At 33.2% G+C, this 23,176-nt stretch overlaps 1 protein-coding gene and 1 long non-coding RNA gene across 2 annotated transcripts; one reads left to right on the forward strand and one right to left on the reverse strand.

The window, feature by feature from the left end:
• Positions 1 to 1,448: 1,448 nt before the first annotated feature.
• Positions 1,449 to 4,052, reverse strand: LOC134681918 (uncharacterized). The gene is made up of 2 exons (XM_063541549.1): positions 3,582 to 4,052; positions 1,449 to 1,710 (listed from the first exon to the last, which is right to left on the reverse strand). Exons 1-2 carry the CDS (start codon positions 3,865 to 3,867, stop codon positions 1,481 to 1,483), a joined length of 516 nt encoding a protein of 171 aa, XP_063397619.1. The 5' UTR covers positions 3,868 to 4,052; the 3' UTR covers positions 1,449 to 1,480.
• Positions 4,053 to 19,122: 15,070 nt separating this feature from the next.
• On the forward strand, positions 19,123 to 23,176 carry LOC134680946 (uncharacterized). Its single transcript, XR_010100537.1, has 3 exons — positions 19,123 to 19,153; positions 19,381 to 19,496; positions 22,385 to 23,176. It is a non-coding gene; the product is annotated as an uncharacterized LOC134680946 (long non-coding RNA).

Raw genomic sequence — 23,176 nt, forward strand, 5'->3', positions numbered from 1 at the left:
ACACAAGCCCTAACGGGAGGTATTTTACTTGATACTCATATGGTGAGGACATGATCCTTCGATCATTTTAGTTGATGTCTGGAGCTGGCATGTCAGTAACTGCTAGTAATCCTTTTTCAATTTATGTATCATTGTCATTTTGTTTAGTGTCTTTTGTTACCTATTCTGACATATTTTTACCTATTTTTAACTTAGTTTTACTGTGTATATTATTGCACTTTTGTTTATTGTTTTTTCAACTTTGGCAAGTATATAGGTGGAGGGTTTCTATCTTATAAAACAAAGAGGCACAAAGTATACCAGAGGGACAGTCAAATTCTAACATCGAAACGAAAAAGACAAACAGACAAACAATAGTACACATGATATATAAGATGTTTAACAAAATGTTTAACCCCGCAGTATTTTTTATTTTTAATTACACTTGTATGATTTTTTATTTCAGATCATTTTTATATTTCGGAGTTTAGTATGATGTCCATTTTCACTGAACTAGTATATATTTGTTTTGAGGAGTCAACTGAAGCACGCCTCCGGGTGCAGAATTTTCTCGCTGTTTTGAAGACACATGGTGGACTGCGGCTATTGTCTGCTCTCTGGTCGGATTGATGTTTCTTTGATACATTCATAATTTTCGTTCTCAATTCTAGCATGTTGAACATTTGGCTCAGTGTGTTTGTCTAGTACAATGCAGGTTTTATTTTCATATGCTCAGGTCCTGAATAAGAATTTATCTTTTAAACAGACATTTTCTCCAGTTTCCTCCCTCTCCTCCTCTACCTCACCCTCCTCATCATCATCATCAATATCATCGGTGGCCAAAAGTGATATTTCGTTTATAGTTGAATACCTTCTCTTAGGGATGTTTTTAGCCATTAGGAAATGAAATCGGGACACATAACATCACATGGAATTAAAGAAATGTTTCTGAATTGGATGAACCGCGCTTGGCATGATTACAATATTATGTATCAAACAGGATACTAATAAAATGAAAGACAATCATGGATGTGGTTCCAGGGTCTAAGTTTGACCACATTTCACCGGATGAAACAAAAAGTGTTTTAATTCACATCATCTCAATTTTTATTTTCGGTCAGTGTAGAAGAAAAACATAATTGGTTGACTATATAATAAAATAGTTAAGTAGTACCAGAATTATAAGTTAGTACGCCAGACGTGCGTTTCGTCTACAAAAGACTCATCAGTAATGCTCATATCAAAATATTTATAAAGCCAAACAAGAACAAACTTGATGAGCATTGATATTTATAAAGCCAAACAAGAACAAAGTTGAAAATCATTGAGGTCAGAACAATGCACAAAAATTAAATACAATAAACCAAATCGCAGTAAGAAGTAAACTAATGTTACTTTATCAAAGATTATTCACACATTGTGTTGTATTGTATGTCTCCTACCTGAATCATCTGGTGTGCAGATTCCTGAACATGCGTGGTAAGCACATCATTTTCTCATTTTAGCATTTTATATAAAACTGCCATTCTGGAACATATGCCTTTAAGATCTGTTGACCTCCTGCAATGATCTGACATTCTTCAGTTTTGAAATTGAAATTGACTCCAAGGCAACCATATATAAATGAACAGGCAAATACACATGGAATTATGTTGCTTTTCTTTATGGTAGATAGTATGATCATATTACCAAGGGTTCCTGGTTCACTACAGTAAAAGCCATTAAACTGAGCTGAAAAGTCAAAGAGGTTAATTATTTAAAAACTTTCTAAAACAATTTAAAAAAAACCAGAACGGTCTGAAAAAATCTATAGCTTTAGTACTAGGCACGTGTATTTATGGGATTTTTTTTAGCAAAACGGCAACATGTGAATATTAGTTTCTATAGGAAAATTATGTGGTAAATAGTAACAATCATTTTATTAAAAAGTTTTTGAAGGTTGCTGGGGCGTTTAATTAACATTGATAGAATATTTTGATAATTTGTCAAAATGTTTTTTCAAAAGTATAATAAAGAAATATGGGTCACCGTACTTTTTCTTCATGCTACAAGTTATGCAAAATTGTCAGATTTGCCTAGATCATGCATGGAAAATCAATTTTGTACGATAAAAAGGAAACTACTTTAAAGAAGTTTTAGATGATAAAGTGTCAGAATATAGCTTTTAAACATGCCAAGGCCGATCTTTTTTGTTTGTTTGTATCTTTCTGACGAGTAATTGAACCATTTATGACTGATTTTTATCAGCAGGTTTTTCTGTATGTAACTGTAAGGTTGTAAGTTCGAACCCCGCTCGAGCATTTTCTTTCATGATTTTCTTGATAGAGGGCTGTTGCTCACAAGGAAGCTATTAAACCAAGAGCTCCAAATGGTGAAGTTGAAATCACGCGTTGGTTGACCGTTATGGAATAACCGTTTCACAAATGATATCGGATATATTCCTTACGTCTTAACAACAATCCCCTTCCTTTGATGATTGTGACCTACTGATTATACTGTTTACCAGATTTGTAATCACATACAAGCAACACGACGGGTGACGCATGTGGAGCAGAATCTGCTTACCCGTCCGGAGCACCTGAGATCACCCCTAATTTTGGTGGGGTTCGTGTTGTTTATTGTTTAGATTTCAATGTTGTGTCATGTGTTCTATTGTTTGTCTGGTTTTTTTTTCATTTTTAGCTATGGCGTTGTCGGTTTATTTTTGATTTATGAGTTTGACTGTCCCTCTGGTATCTTTCGTTCCTATTTTATATAGATAAGATAGTTGGTTATCCAGTTTGAATGTTATACATTAGTCATTTTGGAGTCCTTTTCTAGCTTGCTGTTTTCGGTGTGAGTCAAGTATACGTGTTGAAGATCGTTTACTTTTAATTGCGATTTGGATGGAGAGTTTTCTCATTGGCACTCATACCAATAAAATTGAGAATGGAAATGGGAAATGTATCAAAGAGACAACAACCCGACCATAGATAAAACAACAGCGGAAGGTCACCAACAAGTTTTCAATGTAACGAGAAATTCCACACCCAGAGGCGTCCTTCAGTTGGCCCCAAAACAAATATATACTAGTTCAGTGATAATGAACGCCATACTAATTTCCAAATTGTACACAAGAAACTTAAATTAAAATAATACAAGACTAACAAGGACCAGAGGCTCCTGACTTGGGACAGGCGCGAAAATGCGGCGGGGTTAAACATGTTTATGAGATCTCAACCCTTCCCCTATACCTCTAGCCAATATAGATTATCTCCTTATATCTGTCTAGTTTCAAATGCACGCAAAATGCTTATACTCAATAATAAGTTATTGCATTGATTATCGTGTTTCTTTTGACTTATTGTAATTAAGATATACGTTCTTGTGTGTTATAAATCCTGTTGTAGAATTTTGGGTAAATAGCTGAACGTGAATTTTACAGCTTATACAGTTTTAAGAATGTCTTGAATGCTAATTTCTTTTTTTCTTTTCTTCTTCTTGGTTAAACAGTGTACTTACAATTGATGCACTCAATACAAGATTTATACCACAACTCTCACAAGATTTTACTGAAATAATATTTGTATTTTCATATATAAAAACTAAACTTTATGACTTACGAAAATGCTCTACAATCCACATTCCATCAGAATCCCATCCTGTCATGAGTCCTACACCTTTTATAGGTATTGGAGATGTGTCCGTCCAATCCATTACAATTCCTGTTTCTGCCGTTAGAGTTATTCTACCTGATACTCCCCAATCCAGGACAAACGCTTTATATTGTGTGCAATTTAAAATGTCAGGTGTTTCAAATTGATAATCTTCCGATTTATTAAAACCTTTTCGCAGTATACGAAGAAATATAACTGTATTGTCACCTCCGCCCATACATATTTCATACATGTTAGGGGAGTCTAGATTGATAGCAGCAGAAAGTAAAACAAATGCATTTGCGCATGCTTTAATTTGGAATCTAAATGATCTGCTGGTGGCAGGAAATATGTTGTAAAGTGCCAAATTGGTGTAATAATTGGACAAATTTGAAGTCTCCACATTAACGGTTCCACTGTCTTCAGTTTTAATCCATATTTGTTCCACACGATAACCTGCAGAAAAGATATAACGTAAATTATTTCTTTCATTATTTAGTCTCATACTTAGTCTAATTTGTATATATTATTTAGTCTCATACTTAGTCTAATTTAGTTTAAACATATCTATTTATAGTGGATGGGAAACAAGTTTTGCAACTTAATTATATTAATCCCTATCCCCTTTGCGGGTGCGAGTGCTGCCTTGTAGCGGCATTAGCCTGCTCTTTTTCGAAATCTACAAGGATGTCTTTAACGTGCAAGAGATGTGGCTCTTTTTTAACATGTGTCAGCCATATATCATCCCCTTCCGACGGACTTTCATCGTTTCCTCAAGATCATACTAGCAAATGGTATATAGGGAGAGCCGAAAATTCAGTCCCTGAAATTTTCATCCTGCACATACTTGTGCTTAATATAAATATAGTGTCACCAGCAATTAATACGACCTTTTAATATTTATGTTTGACATGTTTCCTATGTAGATATTGCTCCTTCAAATTCATAGCGGCAAATTCGTTGTAGGCAAATTAGCTACCATTGGCGGAGTATTTTGGGCCGGAACCCACCTGTTCGTGGGAAACAATTGGTTGATTATATAGGGAATAACTGAAGCTTGACTGGAGCGGGCTCCCTCTTTAGGTCAGTCAGTGCCCCCCCTTTTTTTCCCTCTCATATGAACAGTTCTGGATCCACCAATGGTTTCATTTTACAAATGGTTTAGGAATCGGTTTGAGAATACTTTGCTGTCTTTTTCATACTGAATAATACTAATACTTTTTTAACGGTGTTCAATCTCGCATAATTTGGGTATTGAACAATGTCATGTTTTTCTCTCACTGTAAATGACGTATTTACACTAAATTATACTGTTAACATTAGATTAGATAGTTGAAATATATAACAACAACGGGCAATTGATAACGACGGATGACGGGTGATGGCAATAGCTCCCATGCCCAATAAGCTTTGGAGAGCTAAAGCCTTAAACTCAGTACGACACGTGTCATATGACTTCCATTAAATATTTTCCACATATTTTCAGTGCCATAATTCAAATCTGAATAATTATTATTTTAGATACCGTTATTTTAGAATGGACTAAATCTTCTTGTAAATTTTGGTGGGTTGTAAAAGCGTCAACCGATTGTCTATGAAGCGCGGAATCCGACATAAAACAAAACAAAGCACTCAATTCGGAAAATTAACTACATTGCTAAAACACAACCATGGCAATAGCAGTAAAAGTAAGTCATTCGTTTAGTTGATATGCATTTATTTAACTTTGCCATGGAAAGCAAGTACAGACATAGATATTACATTGTACGCGCAAAAAATACAACTTTGAGAATGCATCGCGTGGCCAATCAAAATAAAGGAGCTGGATAGAACTTCTAATGTAAATATTTTCAAATGAAAGCACGAAAATTAGAAAGAAATATTTGAGAAAAATAGTATATTAAAAAAAATCTTAATATAATTGCTTTCTTACCAAGTCCAACCGTAGTGAAAACTGCAAAAACTATGGAGGTGATGAACATCTTTGCCTCCAAAATCTTAAACCTCACAGTATAAAGCTTACAGAGCCGACTTACAACTGGACATTGAAGAAAGCAATAAACTTCAGCGTTTATTTTCGGAATTTGAAAATATGTAAGTCAAAATGACAGATTTAGTAGAGCATGAAACTTATGAAGTGACTTGTAGAATTATGGTTAAAAAATGCCAAAGGGATTATTGTTGATACTGTGAGTATATATACTGTCCATTAAGAGTAATTAATTACTAACTAGATAAAAAAAAATACCACTGTAAGCTTGCCTAGAGAACCTTTTGTAATACAAGAAATAAGATTTAAAAGCTTGGAGTGGTTGTTTAAATCAATACTTTAAGAAATGACTCTGCTGAGTGTGTACAGTGTTACGGGTACTAGAGAACTAACTAATTTCTCATGAGAATCAAAGAACATGAAGAACAAAACATGCCTGTAAGACTCTTTTATACATATTAAAATGATTAATTCAAATGAAGTCTATAGATAACAATTTTTCATCATCTGTGCGTCCAAATCGATTAACATAGATATAGGAAGATGTGGTGTGAGTGCCAATGAGACAACTCTCCATCCAAATAACAATTTAAATAGTAAACCATTATAGGTTAAAATACGGCCTTCAACACGGAGCCTTGGCTCACACCGAACAACAAGCTATAAAGGGCCCCAAAATTAATAGTGTAAAACCATTCAAACGGGAAAACCAACGGTCTAATCTATATAAACAAAACGAGAAACGAAAAACACGTATATATTACATAAACAAACGACAACTACTGTACATCAGATTCCTGACTTAGGACAGTTGCAAACATTTGCAGCGGGATTAAACGTTTTAATGGATCCAAACCTTCTCCCTTTTTCTGAAACAATAGCATAACATCACAACATAGAAAAACATACGATAAAATATCTATTGGCAGACTTAACTCAATCAAAAAACGTATAATTACACAATGAACGAATAAATTTGATCTGCGATATCTGAATACAAATGCACAGTTAATTAAATATTAGAGACAAACATTCATGACCAAAAAGCTAACAAACAAATTCAAACACACTGAGAAATATTTAACCAATCAATGTTCACTTTAGAAAAAAACCGTTTTTTTATAATCTTGAAGTTTATACAAATGTTTTAAGAATAAGTGAAAAATTGAAGATATTACAAATAATCAAAGCTGATGTACAGACAAGATCCAAATAAATAAAAAATAACAAAAAGCATTATAAACAGTATCAACAGGTCGAATTAACAAGAAAATACGATTTGAGAGTACTCGCAGTTACTGACAGCTAGTTAAAAGCCTAAACCAATTAATAGTAAAAAATCATGCATCAGAGACTAAAATCGACTAAAACACATCACAGGGATTTAGTATTTTAACGTCATTAATAGTCATAGAAGACATGACTTGTGCAATGCCAAAAATAAATGTATCGACAGGTAGTAGTATAGTGAAGAGCGACTTCTATAGAAATAAAAGTTAACGTGTCTGTGTCTCTATACATCTCGCCTCAAAAGATAATGAAATTTAGTTATGTTTTAATTTGCTAATGACAAAATCAATATTAGTGCCAATGTGAACTATATTCAGAGATCTAATTACAATATTGGTACGATAACCCTTACTTATAAGTTTGTTTAAAGGTTCGATGAGTTTACAAGGATCACATAGTGATTTCCTCGCTTTAAGTACAATATTACCATAAAATTTAGGATGTGAAATACCATTTTTTAATAAGCTTTCTGCAGGTATAGCCAAATTTACTTATCAAATCTTTGTATCTATGAAAGAATTTAGTAATAGTTTTAAGTAATTTATGGTATCGAAATCCCTGACACAACAATTTACCAGTGATGCATTGATTACGTTCGTTAAAATCTATGACATCAGAACACACACGGGCAAACCGAACGAGTTGCGATATATAAACACCGTATGATGGAGCCAAAGGCACATCGCCGTCTAAAAAAGGAAAATTAACAATAGGAAATGAAAAATCGTCTCTTTTGTCGTAAATTTTAGTGTGAAGTTTCCCGTTTGAAATTGAAATGTCTAAATCTAGAAAAGGACAACTGCTGCTGGTTATGTTAGATTTAGTTAAAGTAAGTTCGTTTGGGTAAATTTCTGAAGTATATTTAGAGAACTCTGGATTATTCAACGAAAAAATATCATCCAGATAACGGTAGGTATTTTTGAATGTATCAACCAAATGTAACAATGATGGGTCTTTACTGAGTTTGGTCATAAACTGAGATTCATAGCAATATAGAAATAAATCTGCTATTAAAGGGGCACAGTTTGTGCCCATAGGAATACCTACTACCTGACGATACACTTTAACGCCGAAACGTACATAAATGTTATCAAGCAGAAAGTTTAAAGCTTCAATCATATCCTCACATTTCCAGTAAGTGTATCTAGCATATTTTCCTTTTTCGTTACAGAAAAAGGCCTTAAAGGAGTTACAGCAAATAAAATTACAATGAGATTTTTCGAAAGACCATTTTATCAAATACAAAAACTTTTTCTTTATAAGATTGTGTGGAAGTGTAGTGTACAGAGTAGAAAAATCATAACTGTCAACAGAATTGTAAGGACCATTGAAAGCATGTATTTTATCTAAAACCTCTAAAGAATTGTTAACACTCCAAAAATAATTAATACCATTATTTTCATAAGCTTTATTACAAAAGTTAATAACCAGTTTTTTGATAGTAGTAAGGGAGGTTGTTAGAAGCACTGATAGATTAGTAGTAGAACACTTACTCGAAGCGGAGATGAAACGGAATTTAAATGTTTTTTTGTGTAATTTTGGTAACCAGTACATGGTAGGGACTTTCAAATGTTCGGAAGATGCTTTAAGCTGGGCAGTGGCAGTGGTAACATGTTTTCTTTTGAGTGTGCTGCAATGTTTGTTCAGATTTTCAAATACTAGTATGGCTTTAGAAACTATCTGTAAAGAAAAGAAGGGGGCTTAGTGGTAAAAAAAGGGTAAATGGCAGTACTTGGTTAAAACCTGGAAATTCTAAAATATCAGGCAAAAACTAAAACAACCAAGAGTAGCAATCATCCTCTGCATAGTCTCCAACATGAGATATATGTATATTTGTTATTTGGAAGAGGCTATTGTGTCGGTTTAGTGTCTTTTCTGTTGGGTATATGTACACAAATACCCGTCCATGTCCACTCGGCTGTTGTGCCCCATTTATGGGAATTATGTTTTCTGGTCTGTGCGTACGTTCGTTTGTCCTTCGGGTCGTATGTCCGTCTGTTCGTTCGTACGTCCCTTCGTCCCGCTAGGGGTTAAAGTTTTTGGTCAAGGTAGTTTTTGATGAATTTGAAGTCCCGTCAACTTGAAACTTAGTACACATGTTTCCCTTGATATGATCTTTCTTATTTTTTTGCCAAATTAAAGTATTGACCCCGATTTCACGGTCCACTGAACATGGAAAATGATAGTGCGATTCGGGCATCCGTGTACTATGGACACATTTTTATTATTTTGTATATATATATGACATTAGTAGTCTCCCTTGTATTTGTTAACGTCATACTATTGTGGGGGTCTCATTGGGGGGTTCCGATCCCGGATCCCGCTTAGTCTTTTGTCAGATTCCCGTATCCCGCTTACACTATGTACGTAAGCAATTCTCATTTTTTTGTAATTTCCCGGGTCCCGCAAGACCTCATTTCCCGTTTTCACGACAATAATTTGATTTTCACGTTTCACGCTTACGAAAAATCGGCAATCCCGCGTTACGCTTAGACCCCAATGAGACCCACTATTGTTAACGTCAATCAATTGTTTTATTTATATACAAGTCACATTACCTGAAAATCTGCGGAAGCAGTGAAAGTACTAGTAAAAAAGTGATGCATTGAAACCGTTATTATATTTTAATAATTTTCTTATATATATATATATGTTCCGGACCATATGAGTATTTAGACCATACGCGTATGGTCATGACCATCTGGGTATATCTGGTCCGACCATACGCGTATGGTCGGGGTAATTAACACTCTGTTACAGTTTACTTTTAATACTTCTAAACTCTTCATATGGTATGACCGTTCATTTAAAATACGCTATCATATAGGTAATTCTATCATTATATTATAATAAAAAGATAAGCTAAATAAAAATAAGAAGTTTCACATAGTTAATTTTACTTAATTGTCAAATTTAAAGTAAACACATTTTATACCGATGGTCATTACCGATTAGTTATTACGAGTAATTGGCAATATGTGGACTAAAAATTAAATTCCAAAAAATTCTTAATGAACTGTTACATTAGAAGTCACTGGAAAGTAGCATACTATTAGTTTATTTAAGTTGTGTTGTGAAGATGGTGTATTGCAGTCATTTTACGATATTTGAGATCTAGAGCTTCTTAAAACACCGTAGACATCAGAATTGCCAAAGACCTTGGTATCACTGAACGCAGCTGCAAAAAGGCTTGTTTTTCACTCGCAAACAAAATGTGTAAATGAAAAAGATCGTGCACAAATTTCTTGCAAATGCAAAAAAGCTATGATACCGTGTGGAAGTGAATGTCATCCAAACCTATATGCACGAATGTAACTAGCGATGAAAACTAACTATGGCATCAATACTTTTTTTACGTAGTTTTTTGGATTATAAAATTTAAAAAAATTGTCATGTTTTAAACCATCACTGTTTTTTTAGATAAAGTTTTTGTATTATTGAAACGTTTATAAATAATGTAATTTGAAAAAATACATATACCTATATGGTCCAAATACTCATATGGTCCGGCCCGTTAATAACCAAACGAGTATTATACTCATATGGTCCGACCATACGCGTACGGTCGGACCATACGCGTATGGTCGGACCATATGAGTATACGCATACGGTCATGACCATACGCGTATGGTCCAAATACTCATATGGTCCGGAACATATATATTGAGTTAGGCCATTTTCAACTGATTTTTGATGAGACTTAGACTTAAGTCGAAAAAGCGAGACTAAGCGATCCTACATTCCGTCGTCGTCGGTGTCGTCGGCAGCGGCGTCCACAAATATCCTCTGTGGTTAAAGTTTTTGAAATTTTAATAACTTTGAAAGTTTCTTAAACTATCCTGGGTTTGTACCATAACAGAAGCTTATTTATGATCATAAGATAGTATTCAGAAGTTAATTTTGTAAAAAGATAACTTCATTTTTTTTCTTCTGTATTTTACTTTTAAATGGACTTAGATTTTCTTCCAGTTTACATTACATACAGTCTGCAGTTAAAGTTTTCAAAACATTTATTAGATTCATTAAATATTCTAGATTTTTACCAAACTTGGCCAGAAGCTTCTTACAAATCATTAGATAATATCAAGAGGAATATTTTTTTTTATTTTTTTTCCTCATTTTTGTTGAGCCTGCGATTTACAGCAAAAGTAGGCGAGACACTGGGTTCCGAGGAACCCCTTACAAATTTTTATGGTATGCTCTTATGTTGTAATGTTACCAATGGACAGACAAGTTTAACACCGCCACATTCTGTATTTATATGTCAAAAGTCGGGAACGTACTATTCAGTGGTTGTATTTTTTTTTATGTTCAACATATGTTTTGTCTTACTTTATTTTGTTTGTATGGTTCATTGGTGTTTCTCGTTAACTGTATACAAAATAGACCGTTGGTGTTCCCGTTTGAATTGTTAATAATTTCAGATCAGCAATTTAGGGTATTTCATAGCTTGCTATTCGATGTGAGCCAATTAAGGCTCTGTGTCGTAGACCGTACTTTGACATATAATTGTTAACTTTTTATACATTGTGACTTGGATTGAGAGTGTTCTCTTTAGCACGCATACCGCATATTTTTATTTGTATATGTTACATAGTTACGAAAATCGGTTCTTGTTCACTTTGAAGACGTTCAAAATAACATTCAAGTCTGTTTGATTGTTTTTGTTGCAAACTGAATTTGTCTTGTATGTACCTTCCACAGAACCAGAATCTAGTTCTCCAAGGAACATGTGCAAATTTTTTCTCATGACTCCAAAATGTGTAATACCCTGAATAATATCTAATGTATTCTTATGCTCGTCACCTGTATGTTCGGATGCAAGACTTACATGTTGCTGTAACAGCATGTCACTGTGTGTCTCCTGGGCCTGTAGTTTGTGTTTTTGGATATTTTCTCCATTCGTTTTGGTGTAAAGATGACAGAACACACTGCTACAATAATCATAAGTTATGTCGTGACTGAGTCAATCTTACAACTATATGACACTTCTTCGTCAACAAACAAGATGTCATGATTAACTTCTTTCAATTTGAATATACATGTATTATGCCTATAGGGAAGAAGCATAATTTGATAAACAAAATAGAGAAACTTTTAAAATAATTTTGCCTTGGTTATTAATGTTGCTGTCCATACACTTTCTCTATCATCACTCTCCTTCTGACACAGGCACTAAACGCAACACTAGCAACGTATATTTACTCGTAAATATAGGTTGATAATGATAGAAACAAGTGCCTACATGTGTCTTCGAACAATAAGGCAATATATCTAAAAACAGAAGAAAAAAATGATTAAGACAGCAACGGCCGTTAAAAAAAAAATATTTAAAAAGGCAGAAATTCTTTATCATGAAATTGTATTTATCCCATCCATTGATAAAACAAGTCACACCCCTCAATTGATTTGATCTAGGTGTTAGACCATCAATGCCCCCACTTAATTGTAGAACGTAAAAGTAGTCCTCCCCTGCCAAAAATGGCACCTTTGATGTCATTGTTTATTTTAACAAACAAATAAATTTGCAGAAATTAGCATGGGAATGGCCTATTCCATGGCTTCTATAGAGAAATAATGAGGGGTGTCACGGGATAGGACTATATAGGTCTTGTATTGGAGAAACAGGCGATTTTTTTACGCTAGGTTTCGAGTGGCGCTATGTTAAAAAATCTGAAACTTGGACTCAAAAATTGAACAACAATATCCATTTAAGGCAGCAACTTTATCTACGAAGTTTCGTAAAAAAAATTATATCCTAAAATGGAAAGTTGATAAGCACTACCTTTTTCATTCAAAGGACAAAACATAGTGCTGTGCGGCATACTTTCAATATTTGTATGCCCAGAATTTCTAAGAGTTTGAAATTATACTAAAATTCTGCATAACCCCTCCCTTCACTTTAAATCTTACTCAGAATTCAATTCGCCTACCATGTACATTTTTACTAGAAGCATTCCCAAAAGTATGTCTCTATGCGATTAAACATAAAGGTCATTACTGGGAACCAGTACGTGAACAAAAACAATATCTATGAAAATTAAAATATCTCCCGGGCCCTCAAAGAGACGTGTAATGAAACAGATGTATTTACAAAGTACAACCTTTAAACTATTAGTAAATGGTAGTTTATGTTAACTTCAAAATATTTGTTGCCTTTTCTGAGCATTTAGTCTCTTGCCAGTTAATTTTATTTTATGCGAGCACTTTTTTACTGGTCAGTGATTTGTAGTATTTGTATTGTCCTTTGATTTTGTCTTGTATAAATATTTCGAATTTTGATTTTGTCTCTGATATAGACAGTCTTAGAGTGTCTTAACAAGTATCCTTAAGACAGACAAGAAACAAACAATTAAATGCATATGCAAAGTATGGTATGAAGAAGGCAAAAAGATCGTATAGGAAGGACCCGAGTGGTTGTACAGGAAAGGCCCAAGTGATTGTACAGGAAAAACCAAATTGGTTGTACAGTCAAGCGATTGTACAGTCAATACATTAAGTATCAAATATTTCGATATAGTAAATACATTTTGATTTCTTTTTGGACTATGCCTTTCAAACTTTCAGGTAATAGAAATAAGGAGATGTGATACGAGTGCCAATGAGAAAACTCTATATTCAAGTCACAATTCAAACAAAACATAGTTGTAAAATATAAACTTACAGCACATCAAACTTTCCATCTAGCAACTTGTTATCTTTTTAGAATGTAGGAATTCGCTTCACAAAAAAACAACACCATTCAGTTCCGTTCCAACACTTTGATTTCTTTCTTTTTTCAGATTTCGATTAGTTTCATTTTTTTTTTAGTTCTTATGTGTTAAAAAGAGGGAAAAGGATAAATTTAGAAATGACCTTAATTTTTATATAAATTTTGGTAAAATATCTAAACTATCAAATGTGTAGCAAATTTTGAAATTTTTGAAATTTCAATTATGTGATAAAGTTTTCAAAATTCAGATTCAGTTTTTAAAACTTTGATTAAGAATCGAGAAAGAAAACGCGGACTGATAAGTGCAGATGACATATCAATGCTATGATGTTCTTATGAATATTGCCACTGTCCTTTAACTTTTCAGTTTGCATCCACCCATGGTTATCTTTCAGCTCTGCTCTATAGTTATGCGAATCTTCCATGATTCGACTGGTTAAAGGGTTCGATATTCATGCTGCGTTCACTTCGAATTCGATTCGCATTAACTAATTCGAATAAGTTTAATTCGCATTCGAAACGTTGTACGTCCAAATGTATATTCTAATTCGAATTGCAATGCGCGTCAAATTCGCTTTACTGTCCAAACGACGTTAACTTTTAATTCGTATTAACAAAAAGGCATTGCTAATGCGAATTGGATAATGCGATTAAGCCAATTCGAATTAAAAAAGAAGAGTGTGTGAACGTGATTAGCGAATTCGGTTCGAATTAAATGTACGTGTGAACGAGGCATAATTTTGGTCGAATCTAACATCATATGTGAATGAATTTATTATGATCGTACAAGTGTGGACACAGATGAGTGTGGGTAGTATGTTTGGATGTTTGACAGTGTCTTATGACAAAAGGAGTTCTACTATGTTTTTCCTTTATGGTGTTATTTTTTTGTCTATCTGATGAGTTAAGCCTTTTTCAACTGATTTTTATAGTTTGTTCTTATGTTGTACTGTTATACCACTGCCCCAGGTTAGGGGGAGGATTGGGATCCCACTAACATGTTTAACCCCGCCACATTATTTTTGTATGTGCCTGTCCCAAGTCAGGAGCCTGTAATTCAGTGTTTGTCGTTTGTTTATGTGTTACATATTTGTTTTTCGTTCATTTTTTTACATAAATGAGGCCATTAGTTTTCTCGCTTGAATTGTTTTACATTGTCTTATCGGGGCCTTTTATAGTTGACTATATATGCGGTATGGGCTTTGCTCATTGTTGAAGGCCGTATGGTGACCTATAATTGTTAATGTTTGTGTCATTTTGGTCTTTTGTGGATAGTTGTCTCATTGGCAATCATACCACATCTTCTTTTTTATATTATTAACTGTGTTGCACGGTGACAACCAACCTGAGCATTAGAACTGTTATTTATTTAATATTTTTTTTTATGTTCAAGACAGGCATAGAGGAGACAGTAATAACACTAGTTATCGAATGATTATGATAGAATATGTTCTACATCTTTGATTTTGGATACATTTTGTATCTAGGAGAGCAACACATAATAGATTAATTTTTCCACACGTTTTTTTTCTATATGGGAGATGATATCTAGATTTGAGAACATGATATAAGGAGCCTGTAACTCGGTGATTGTCGTTTATTTATGTGTTACATATAAGTTTTTTGTTTATTTATTTTTTAACATAAATAAGGCCATTAGTTTTCTCGTTTGAATTGTTTTATATTGTCATTTCGGTGCCTTTTATAGCTGATTATGCGGTATTGGCTTTGCTTATTGTTTATGTCCTATAGTTGTTAACTTCTGTGTCATTTGGTCTCTTGTGGAGAACTGTCTCATTGGAAAGCATACCTAATCTTTTTCATATGTATTTGCTTACTATTGGTATGGTTCACTAGATTGAGTTAAAACAAACTTAAGTTAAGACTAAATAATTCTTCAATGTTTCCATTTGTAAAAGGGCATAACCCTAGAATGATAATCAAAGTGCTTGTAATCACTGAATGGTTATTAAAGACTGCTTTAATTTATCAGTTGGTAGTAAAGTGAATTTTGCATTGTATATTGTATAAAGCATTAATTTAAGTTGATTAAACTACTATTCTGGACAGAGAAAGACAACTCTAATTTTCAAAGAAGATTTCATAAAGCATTGGTTTTAGGTAATTCAACAACCATTCTGGACAATTTGTGGTCTCGACTCCACAAACATGCTTGTTTTTGGCCCTCAATTCCTCGACTGTTTGCCCCAATAACCTTTGAAATATACCCAAACCTTTCGGCTAGTCTAACAGGCTAGGAAGGCCATGCTCTATGCATTGTGTAAAGCGAGAAGGCTTTGTTTACCAGTTGATATTTTATTACAAATATTTGATGCAATGGTTGCACCTATATTGTTGTATGGTGCTCAAGTGTGGGGTTACGAAAACAATGAAATTATTTAATCTTTGCAATAGAATTTTGCAAGTATATTTTGAAGATTAAAAAATGTACTCCAAATTGTATTGTTTATGGAGAGCTTGGTAGAGAACCTATGCCTATTTGTATTAAAGCCAGAATGGTTGTCTTTTTGCAACTTATTTTAAATGGTAAAAAAAGAAAATATCACGCACGATATGATATGTTATATAGACTTGACGAAGATGATGTGTATCACTCTAAATGGTTACCATGTATCAACGAAATTTTACTTGAATGTGGTTATAATCATTGTAGGAATAACCAAACTATGGAAAGAAATGTTATTCTGTCAAGACAAGTTAAACAGTTTCTTCATGAAAAATTATTGAAAATTGGAAAGCACAAATATTAACTCACCTAAGTGTATTAATTATAGAATTGTAAGACTGAATTTGGTTTTGAGAAATATCTCTCTGTTTCCCCACCTGAAATGATGTATACTATTAATAAATTTAGATGTGGAAGTCACAAGTTGCCAATTGAAGCTGGTAGTGTTTGTTCTATTGATGGATCTGGAAAAAAATGTGATCTAAGTGATAAAGAACAACTAGATTATGATACATATTTAATTGTAACTTTTTTAATGGAGTTCGTGTTGTTTCTTATTTATTATTTGTAACTGTTTATGTATAAAATGCCACGGTCTCTTAATTTCATGAGTCTTTAGAATAAAAAAGATCTTTACAAGTCATTTTTATATCAAATGTATTATCACACCTTTTTATGCTCGATTTGAGATCTAAATTTTATTGTTAAAAAAGGCTAGCTGTTGTCAAATAAATTTTGTGAGCAGTTTTAATACCGAAGGTGTGTCTTATTTTGTGAGTTTTCATTGGTTTGGAGTTTTTAGACCCTTCATTGTTGACCAGTGGAAAACTTCCCGCCGAAGTGTTTCAAATAGCACTTTGTCTTCAAACGAACAAGATGGACACATGCAGTTTACAGAAGCAAAAGATTTGATTTGAACTGTTCGTGAAACCACACATACTCAAGGTAGATATTAACCCCTTGGTATTTTCCCAGATTATTTTCATTATTAAAAATATGGATCAAAACACGACTTTTGAAGTCTTTTTTCGAAAAATTAAGATATGATATAGAAGACTATCTGATGAAATTTAATAAGTTGGCTCGTGTTCATTGATCGTCCTGAATATGCATGAAATATTTGCCACTGGACACCAAGTAACCAACAATCAATCGTGTTCATTGACATCGGAATAAATAAAAAAAAATAAACTAGAGCATGCACTGGTTACTACAAAACAAGTGCCTGAGTCGATGCTGTAGCAAGTATCGTGATGTTTGAAAAGGTTGCACCAACTGAAAATGCAGATGGCATATTTTTGCTCAACTATCGATAGCAAAGATTTGAAAATATTTATTTTACTTTTTCGTATTTTACTGATACATGGAATTATATTTCAAGTTTACAGTTTTCAAGTTTATAGTAGATGCAGTCTATTTGTATTTTATAAAGATGATAAAGCCATAATTCAAAAAGTAGAAGACTTGATTCTCCATTATATTGTCCTTGATCCTCGATTTACTTACAGCCGTTTTGGTGGTAATAAATATTATGTACATGGTTTAATCTCAATTGTTTTAACACTTTTTTCACGTTTTTGTTATTGGTCTGAGTAAAGTTCAGTTACATAATTTATTTGCAGTATGTCCTTTGTCAGTAGATATTTTTCTGCACAGCCAGTTACTAAAGTGTGAAATGAGTGAGGGTCTGGATGGGGGGGTCTGTTATTCTGTAAACATTTAATTTTCACCCCCTTTTTCTCTAATCTTTAAAAAATTAACCCCTTTTTTCTCTAATCTTCCAAAAATTAACCCTTTTATTCTCTAATCTTCTATTTTTTGGCCCATTTTTCTCTATTCTTCATTTTTTAAGGGCATTATTCTTTAGTCATTTAACCCCATCCAAACCCTCATGAGTAGATTGTTGTGTAACACCTATATGGTCATGTGATCAAAAGGTTAGAATTTGAACCGATATATGGTCGTGTGATCAATAGGTTAGAATTAGAAGCCAAATCAGTTTAAATTGATTTTTACTTGGTTAAAGACCTAGGTATTTTTATGCCCCACCTACGATGGTCCACTGAACATAGAAAATGAAAGTGCAAAGTTCAGGTTAAAGTTTTTGGTCAAGGTAGTTTTTGATGAAGTTAAACTGAGTCACATCTACTTGAAACTTAGTACACATGTTCCCTATGATATGATCTTTCTAATTTTAATGCCAAATTATAGTTTTGATCCCAATTTCATGGTCCACTGAACATAGAAAATGAAAGTGCAAAGTTCAGGTTAAAGTTTTTGGTCAAGGTAGTTTTTGATGAAGTTAAAGTCACATCTACTTGAAACTTAGTACACATGTTCCCTATGATATGATCTTATTAATTTTAATTTCAAATTAAAGTTTTGACCCCAATTACACGGTCCACTGAACATGGAAAATTATAGTGTGAGTGGGGCATCCGTGTACTATGGACACATTCTTGTTTCATTAGAATATTAGGGGACATGAAATATGTTTGAAAGAATTTTAAGGCAATTAATTGATTCAATGTGATCTGTGTTGGATTTTAGATTTTAAAAGTTCCAGAAAATTACTTTTGGAGAATTGAATGATTTCACTAATTTTTCATGTTGCATGTGAAATTACAATATAATGACTTTACCCCATTTCTTTAAGTTTATTGATTTATTAGAGTTGTTATGTTTTCAAGCTTTTACTTAAGAATTGAATGCTTCTTTTTGTAAATTTATTGGGGTGTAAAAGCCTTGACCGAAGTACATTTTGTATGAAGTGCTAAAAATGTACGCACGGTCAACGCTTTTACAACCCTATAAAGTTACAAAAAGAAGCATTCAATACTTATAATTACATTTTTTAGCTAGGATTATAAAAACACGATTTTCATAAAGTTTAATTTTTAAATTCACCTGTGCACTTTATTGTGGGACAATGATTAGAGAATCAGACTACAGTGAACATTACAATGATTAGAAAATCAGACTATAGTCAACATTACAATGATTAGAAAATCAGCCAGCTGCATTTCATCAATCAGTTTATGATGAAGCTTTACAATAAAGCATTGGAAATGATTACTCAGGTATGTATTGGTTAAAATTTTGAGGTTTGTTTTATAGGATAATAGTGGTGTTTAATTTTATCTTTCTTGAAATAAATATATTAGAAATGAGGTGAAATATGGCAATGATTAAAGGAGATGTACCTAGGAAAACATGTGACTGAATAAACATTTTATTAAAAAAGGATGAACAATACAGTTTTGAGTTTCAATCCTTTCATATATTAAAATAAAATGATATTTTGTAGGGACCAAACAACTGAGCAGAAAGAAGAACCGTATGACCTTGAAGAGTAAGCAATGTATTAAGTATATTTGGGGTTACCAAAGAGTATGGTAAGAACCTCATCTTAAATTATACTTGGTGAGTATTCTTATTGTTGGTTAAATATTAAGCATCATTATGGAAAATGGGGGATCAAGGGTATACACCAACAAGACAGTGATAAAAGGAAAATAAATAACCAAAACCATCTAGAGGTTTCAACTATAGTCTGATGTTTATACAATACATGAACTTGTAAATCATCCAAAGTCTAAAATATTTGTGAATAAAATGAACAGACTGACAAATAACTTACATACACACAAATATCTGACCTAAGCACATGAGCATGTTGCAGGGTGAAATTTTTTTTTTTAAATAAAGCTTGAGCCTGTTTTGTGCAATTCCTAACCATTTAACGACAAAATTTCATACAGAAAACTTTTCAAATTGAGGGGTTTCAAATTTTAAATAAGCCAATTTATGGTTTAAAAAAATAATGGAAATCTTGACTCCCCAACAAGAGAAAAATGTCACTCTTATCATTGAGGAAAATGGCCACTACCTGAATGGTCTTTAGAATTAATTCAGTTGCTCTGGTCATTTTTCAAAATTTTACAATGTAAGTAAATATGGAGTTGTTTGATCAATGGGAGATAACTCTGACCACATGGAATAATTCTGAAAACTTAAAGAGGGGTCCTGATCCCGAAATCCCGGGCTTAACACAAAATCCTGAGCTCCCGAAATTTAAATAAATTTAGATCCTGACATCAAGAAATAAAAAAAAAAAAAAACTTTATCCTGAAGGGGTCAATCCCTAAATCCTGTGCTTTAAAATACTAGATTCCTGAGTCCCAATATAGGTCCTATCCCCCTCACATATATAATTGATAACTAAGATAAAAGAAATACAGAAATTGTTTTGCCTTTTGCCATGCTTACAATCAACAAAAGATTTTTTTCTTCATTTTTCAAAATAAATTCCAAGACTAAGATGTAGGATGCCATTCTTCTAACAAAATACCACAGCATGGAGACCCTAATCAGCACACTAAAATGTCCAAACATGTGTCCTACATCTTGAAATAAATATAATTTTATAAATGTTCAAGTATCTTCAAAAACATTTTTTACTCATTTCTACTCTGTTGAGACGATTTCACTAGCACTGCACTTTGACTTTGACTAAGACAAACACAATGTTGATTGAAGTTGAATGGTACTAGTGACAACTTTGTTGGAGACATGGAAAGCATTTCGTCATTGTGAGTAGTTTTATGGGCTTTCACCTCTTGAGTCACAAAGAACCTTATGTACGTTAGTTCCATTGAAATGTTATATGCATTGTCAATGCTAAACATTTGATTGACTTTGACTGATTTTTTTTTTAGTTTCGTCAGAGTGTAAATGAGTTTGAACAAAATATAACCTTTTTTTAGTGATAAGAAGATTTGACTTTCATTTTTTATAAAGTTTTCACCAAATTTATTGTTGATAGCAAGGCTTATGGTTTGCACAATAGAATATGCCTTTTACACAATGAGCTCAGTGGTGAATCCAGGGGTGGGGGGGGGGGGGGGGGGGGGGGTCTGGAATTTGGAACCCCCCTTTTTTTTGGCCCATCAATGCATTTGAATGGGAGCATTTAGTTGGACCACCCTTTTAATCTGGGTTGGGAACCCCCCTTTTTTGGGGCCTATCAATGCATTTGAATGGGAGCATATAGTTTGACTCCCCCACCCCTCCCCACCTTTACTCTGGGTTGGGAACCCCCCTTTTTAAAATGGCTGGATCCTCCCCTGGAGCTTGTCACTTTCACTCAAAAAACATTAAAGAAACCATCAAATTCCTAAGCTTAGGTAGGAGCTTCAAATTGTTATAAAAATTACTTAATTATCATAATCTTGTGTATTTTTAGCCACCTTCTGCTTAAAAAAAAATACATTTAGATAATTTATCACTTAAAGAGGCATTTGCAATTATTTAGATAAACAATAACAGCACTTTGTTTTTTTTATAAATATTAATAAAAGTGGAATAATGAAGAAATGACTTGTAATTATTAACAGTCATTTTTATAGTTAAATTGGTAAAAATGATCTGAAGCATTGCTGATTTCATATTTTTTTCCAAAACCACAATTCAACCTCATTTTGGTCTGTATGCATACAACATTTAATAAGAACCATTGTAGTAGATGGTTGCTCAGCTTGGTCAGATAATAAAAAGAACAGAATGTCAAAATAAAACGGTTTTGCCAACAAAAAATATTATTTCAGTGGTAAAACTCAAATGTTTTTGCTTCAATTTTTTACTCACTTGAGTGCAATTATTTGCAAAGTACAAATCTTATATAAAAGAATTATGTCGGAGACAACAACCCAACCAAAGAGCAAAAAACAGCAGAATCAACTAATGACTCTTCAACTCAGCAAGAAAATCCAGCATCTGGAGGCAGGCTTCAGCTGACCCCTACACAAAAATGTTCACTAGGTCAGTGAAAGTGGATGTCATACTAAACTCAAACATATATTAAAATGAACTGAAATTAAAAAACCTACGAGACTAACAAGGGACAGAGGCTTCTAACAAGGGACAGGTGCAAAAATGCAGTGGGTTAAACATGTTTTGAGAGATCTCAACCCACACTTATACCTCTATGAGCCAATGTAGAAAAAACAAACACAGCAATTTGCACCGTAAAACTCATTAAAAAGAAGTCTGTGTCCAACTTCAGAAAAGGTAACAAAAGAAACAGACTAATAATTTGTGTATTTTTACAACATTTACAAAGCTAAATTTTGTGGGAAAATAAAGTAAAAGTTAAATTAAAAAAGAAATATTTAATTTTGAAATTTACTTCAAAGGAAAGAAAATAAAGTTTAATTGATTTTATTCTTATATGTGTAATGTTGAATATGTATTTATATTTCATTTCAGAGTTCAACAACAGATTATTAATTCTATAATTTTGATTTTTGCAGATTGCAGCAGTGGGATGTTACAGTCATAGACGTTGGATAGACTCCGTTGTACTAGGCCAGGGAGGGTAGCGCAGAGTTTCCGCAGCACTATACAATAGTAGCAAGATCACTCTACCATGAGCTTGTTAAAGGGCCCATTTGATGAAAGTGACACCAACGTTCTCCACAACACTACAGATTTGTTTTTGCAGATGCAGCCGAGAGGATGTTTCAGTCATGGACTCATTTGATGGAAGTGGCACCAACATTCTCAAACACTAATAATTTACAAATTTGTTTTTGTTGTAGATGCAACCTCAGTCATACACCCTAGAGTTTGGCTATGTTGTGACAGAAGAAGAGTGGCATATAGACTTCTGTATGTCCATTTTTATGGAAGTGACAAATTACTAATCTTTCTTCTTATATCCATTTCAGAGTTCTTACAAAGATGCATAGGTATAAAATATTTATTATTTTTTGTCTTTTGGTGTATTTTTGTCAATGAGTTAAAACCCAAAGAACAGTACATCGATCAGAAGTAATAAGTTTGACTAGTGTAATTTGAGAGAGAACACTCTGGAACACAAAAAATATCCTACCTCATAAAAAATTAACACGACATCTTATTTTCACCTTTTTTCATTGAAGCAGCACACAGTGCAGTCAAGAATGTATGCATGTCCTTGAACTTCTAGAAATACAATACCTCTAATAGTTAAAACAGTCTGGTATAATGGTCAACAAGAGCTACATAAAAAAAAGGAAGATACCAAAGTTAAATTAAAAAAATATGTATTTAATTTTTGAAAT

Source organism: Mytilus trossulus, chromosome 8, assembly GCF_036588685.1.
Source record: "Mytilus trossulus isolate FHL-02 chromosome 8, PNRI_Mtr1.1.1.hap1, whole genome shotgun sequence".
NCBI classification, from domain to species: domain Eukaryota; kingdom Metazoa; phylum Mollusca; class Bivalvia; order Mytilida; family Mytilidae; genus Mytilus; species Mytilus trossulus.

Excerpts from the sequence above, each read along its gene's own strand:
- LOC134681918 (XM_063541549.1), bottom strand. The coding sequence starts at position 3,867 with ATGTATGAAATATGTATGGGCGGAGGTGACAATACAGTTATATTTCTT. Across the intron at positions 1,711-3,581 it reads GTGGATTGTAGAGCATTTTC|CTCAGTTTAATGGCTTTTAC; the intron begins GTAAGTCATAAA and ends TTGACTTTTCAG.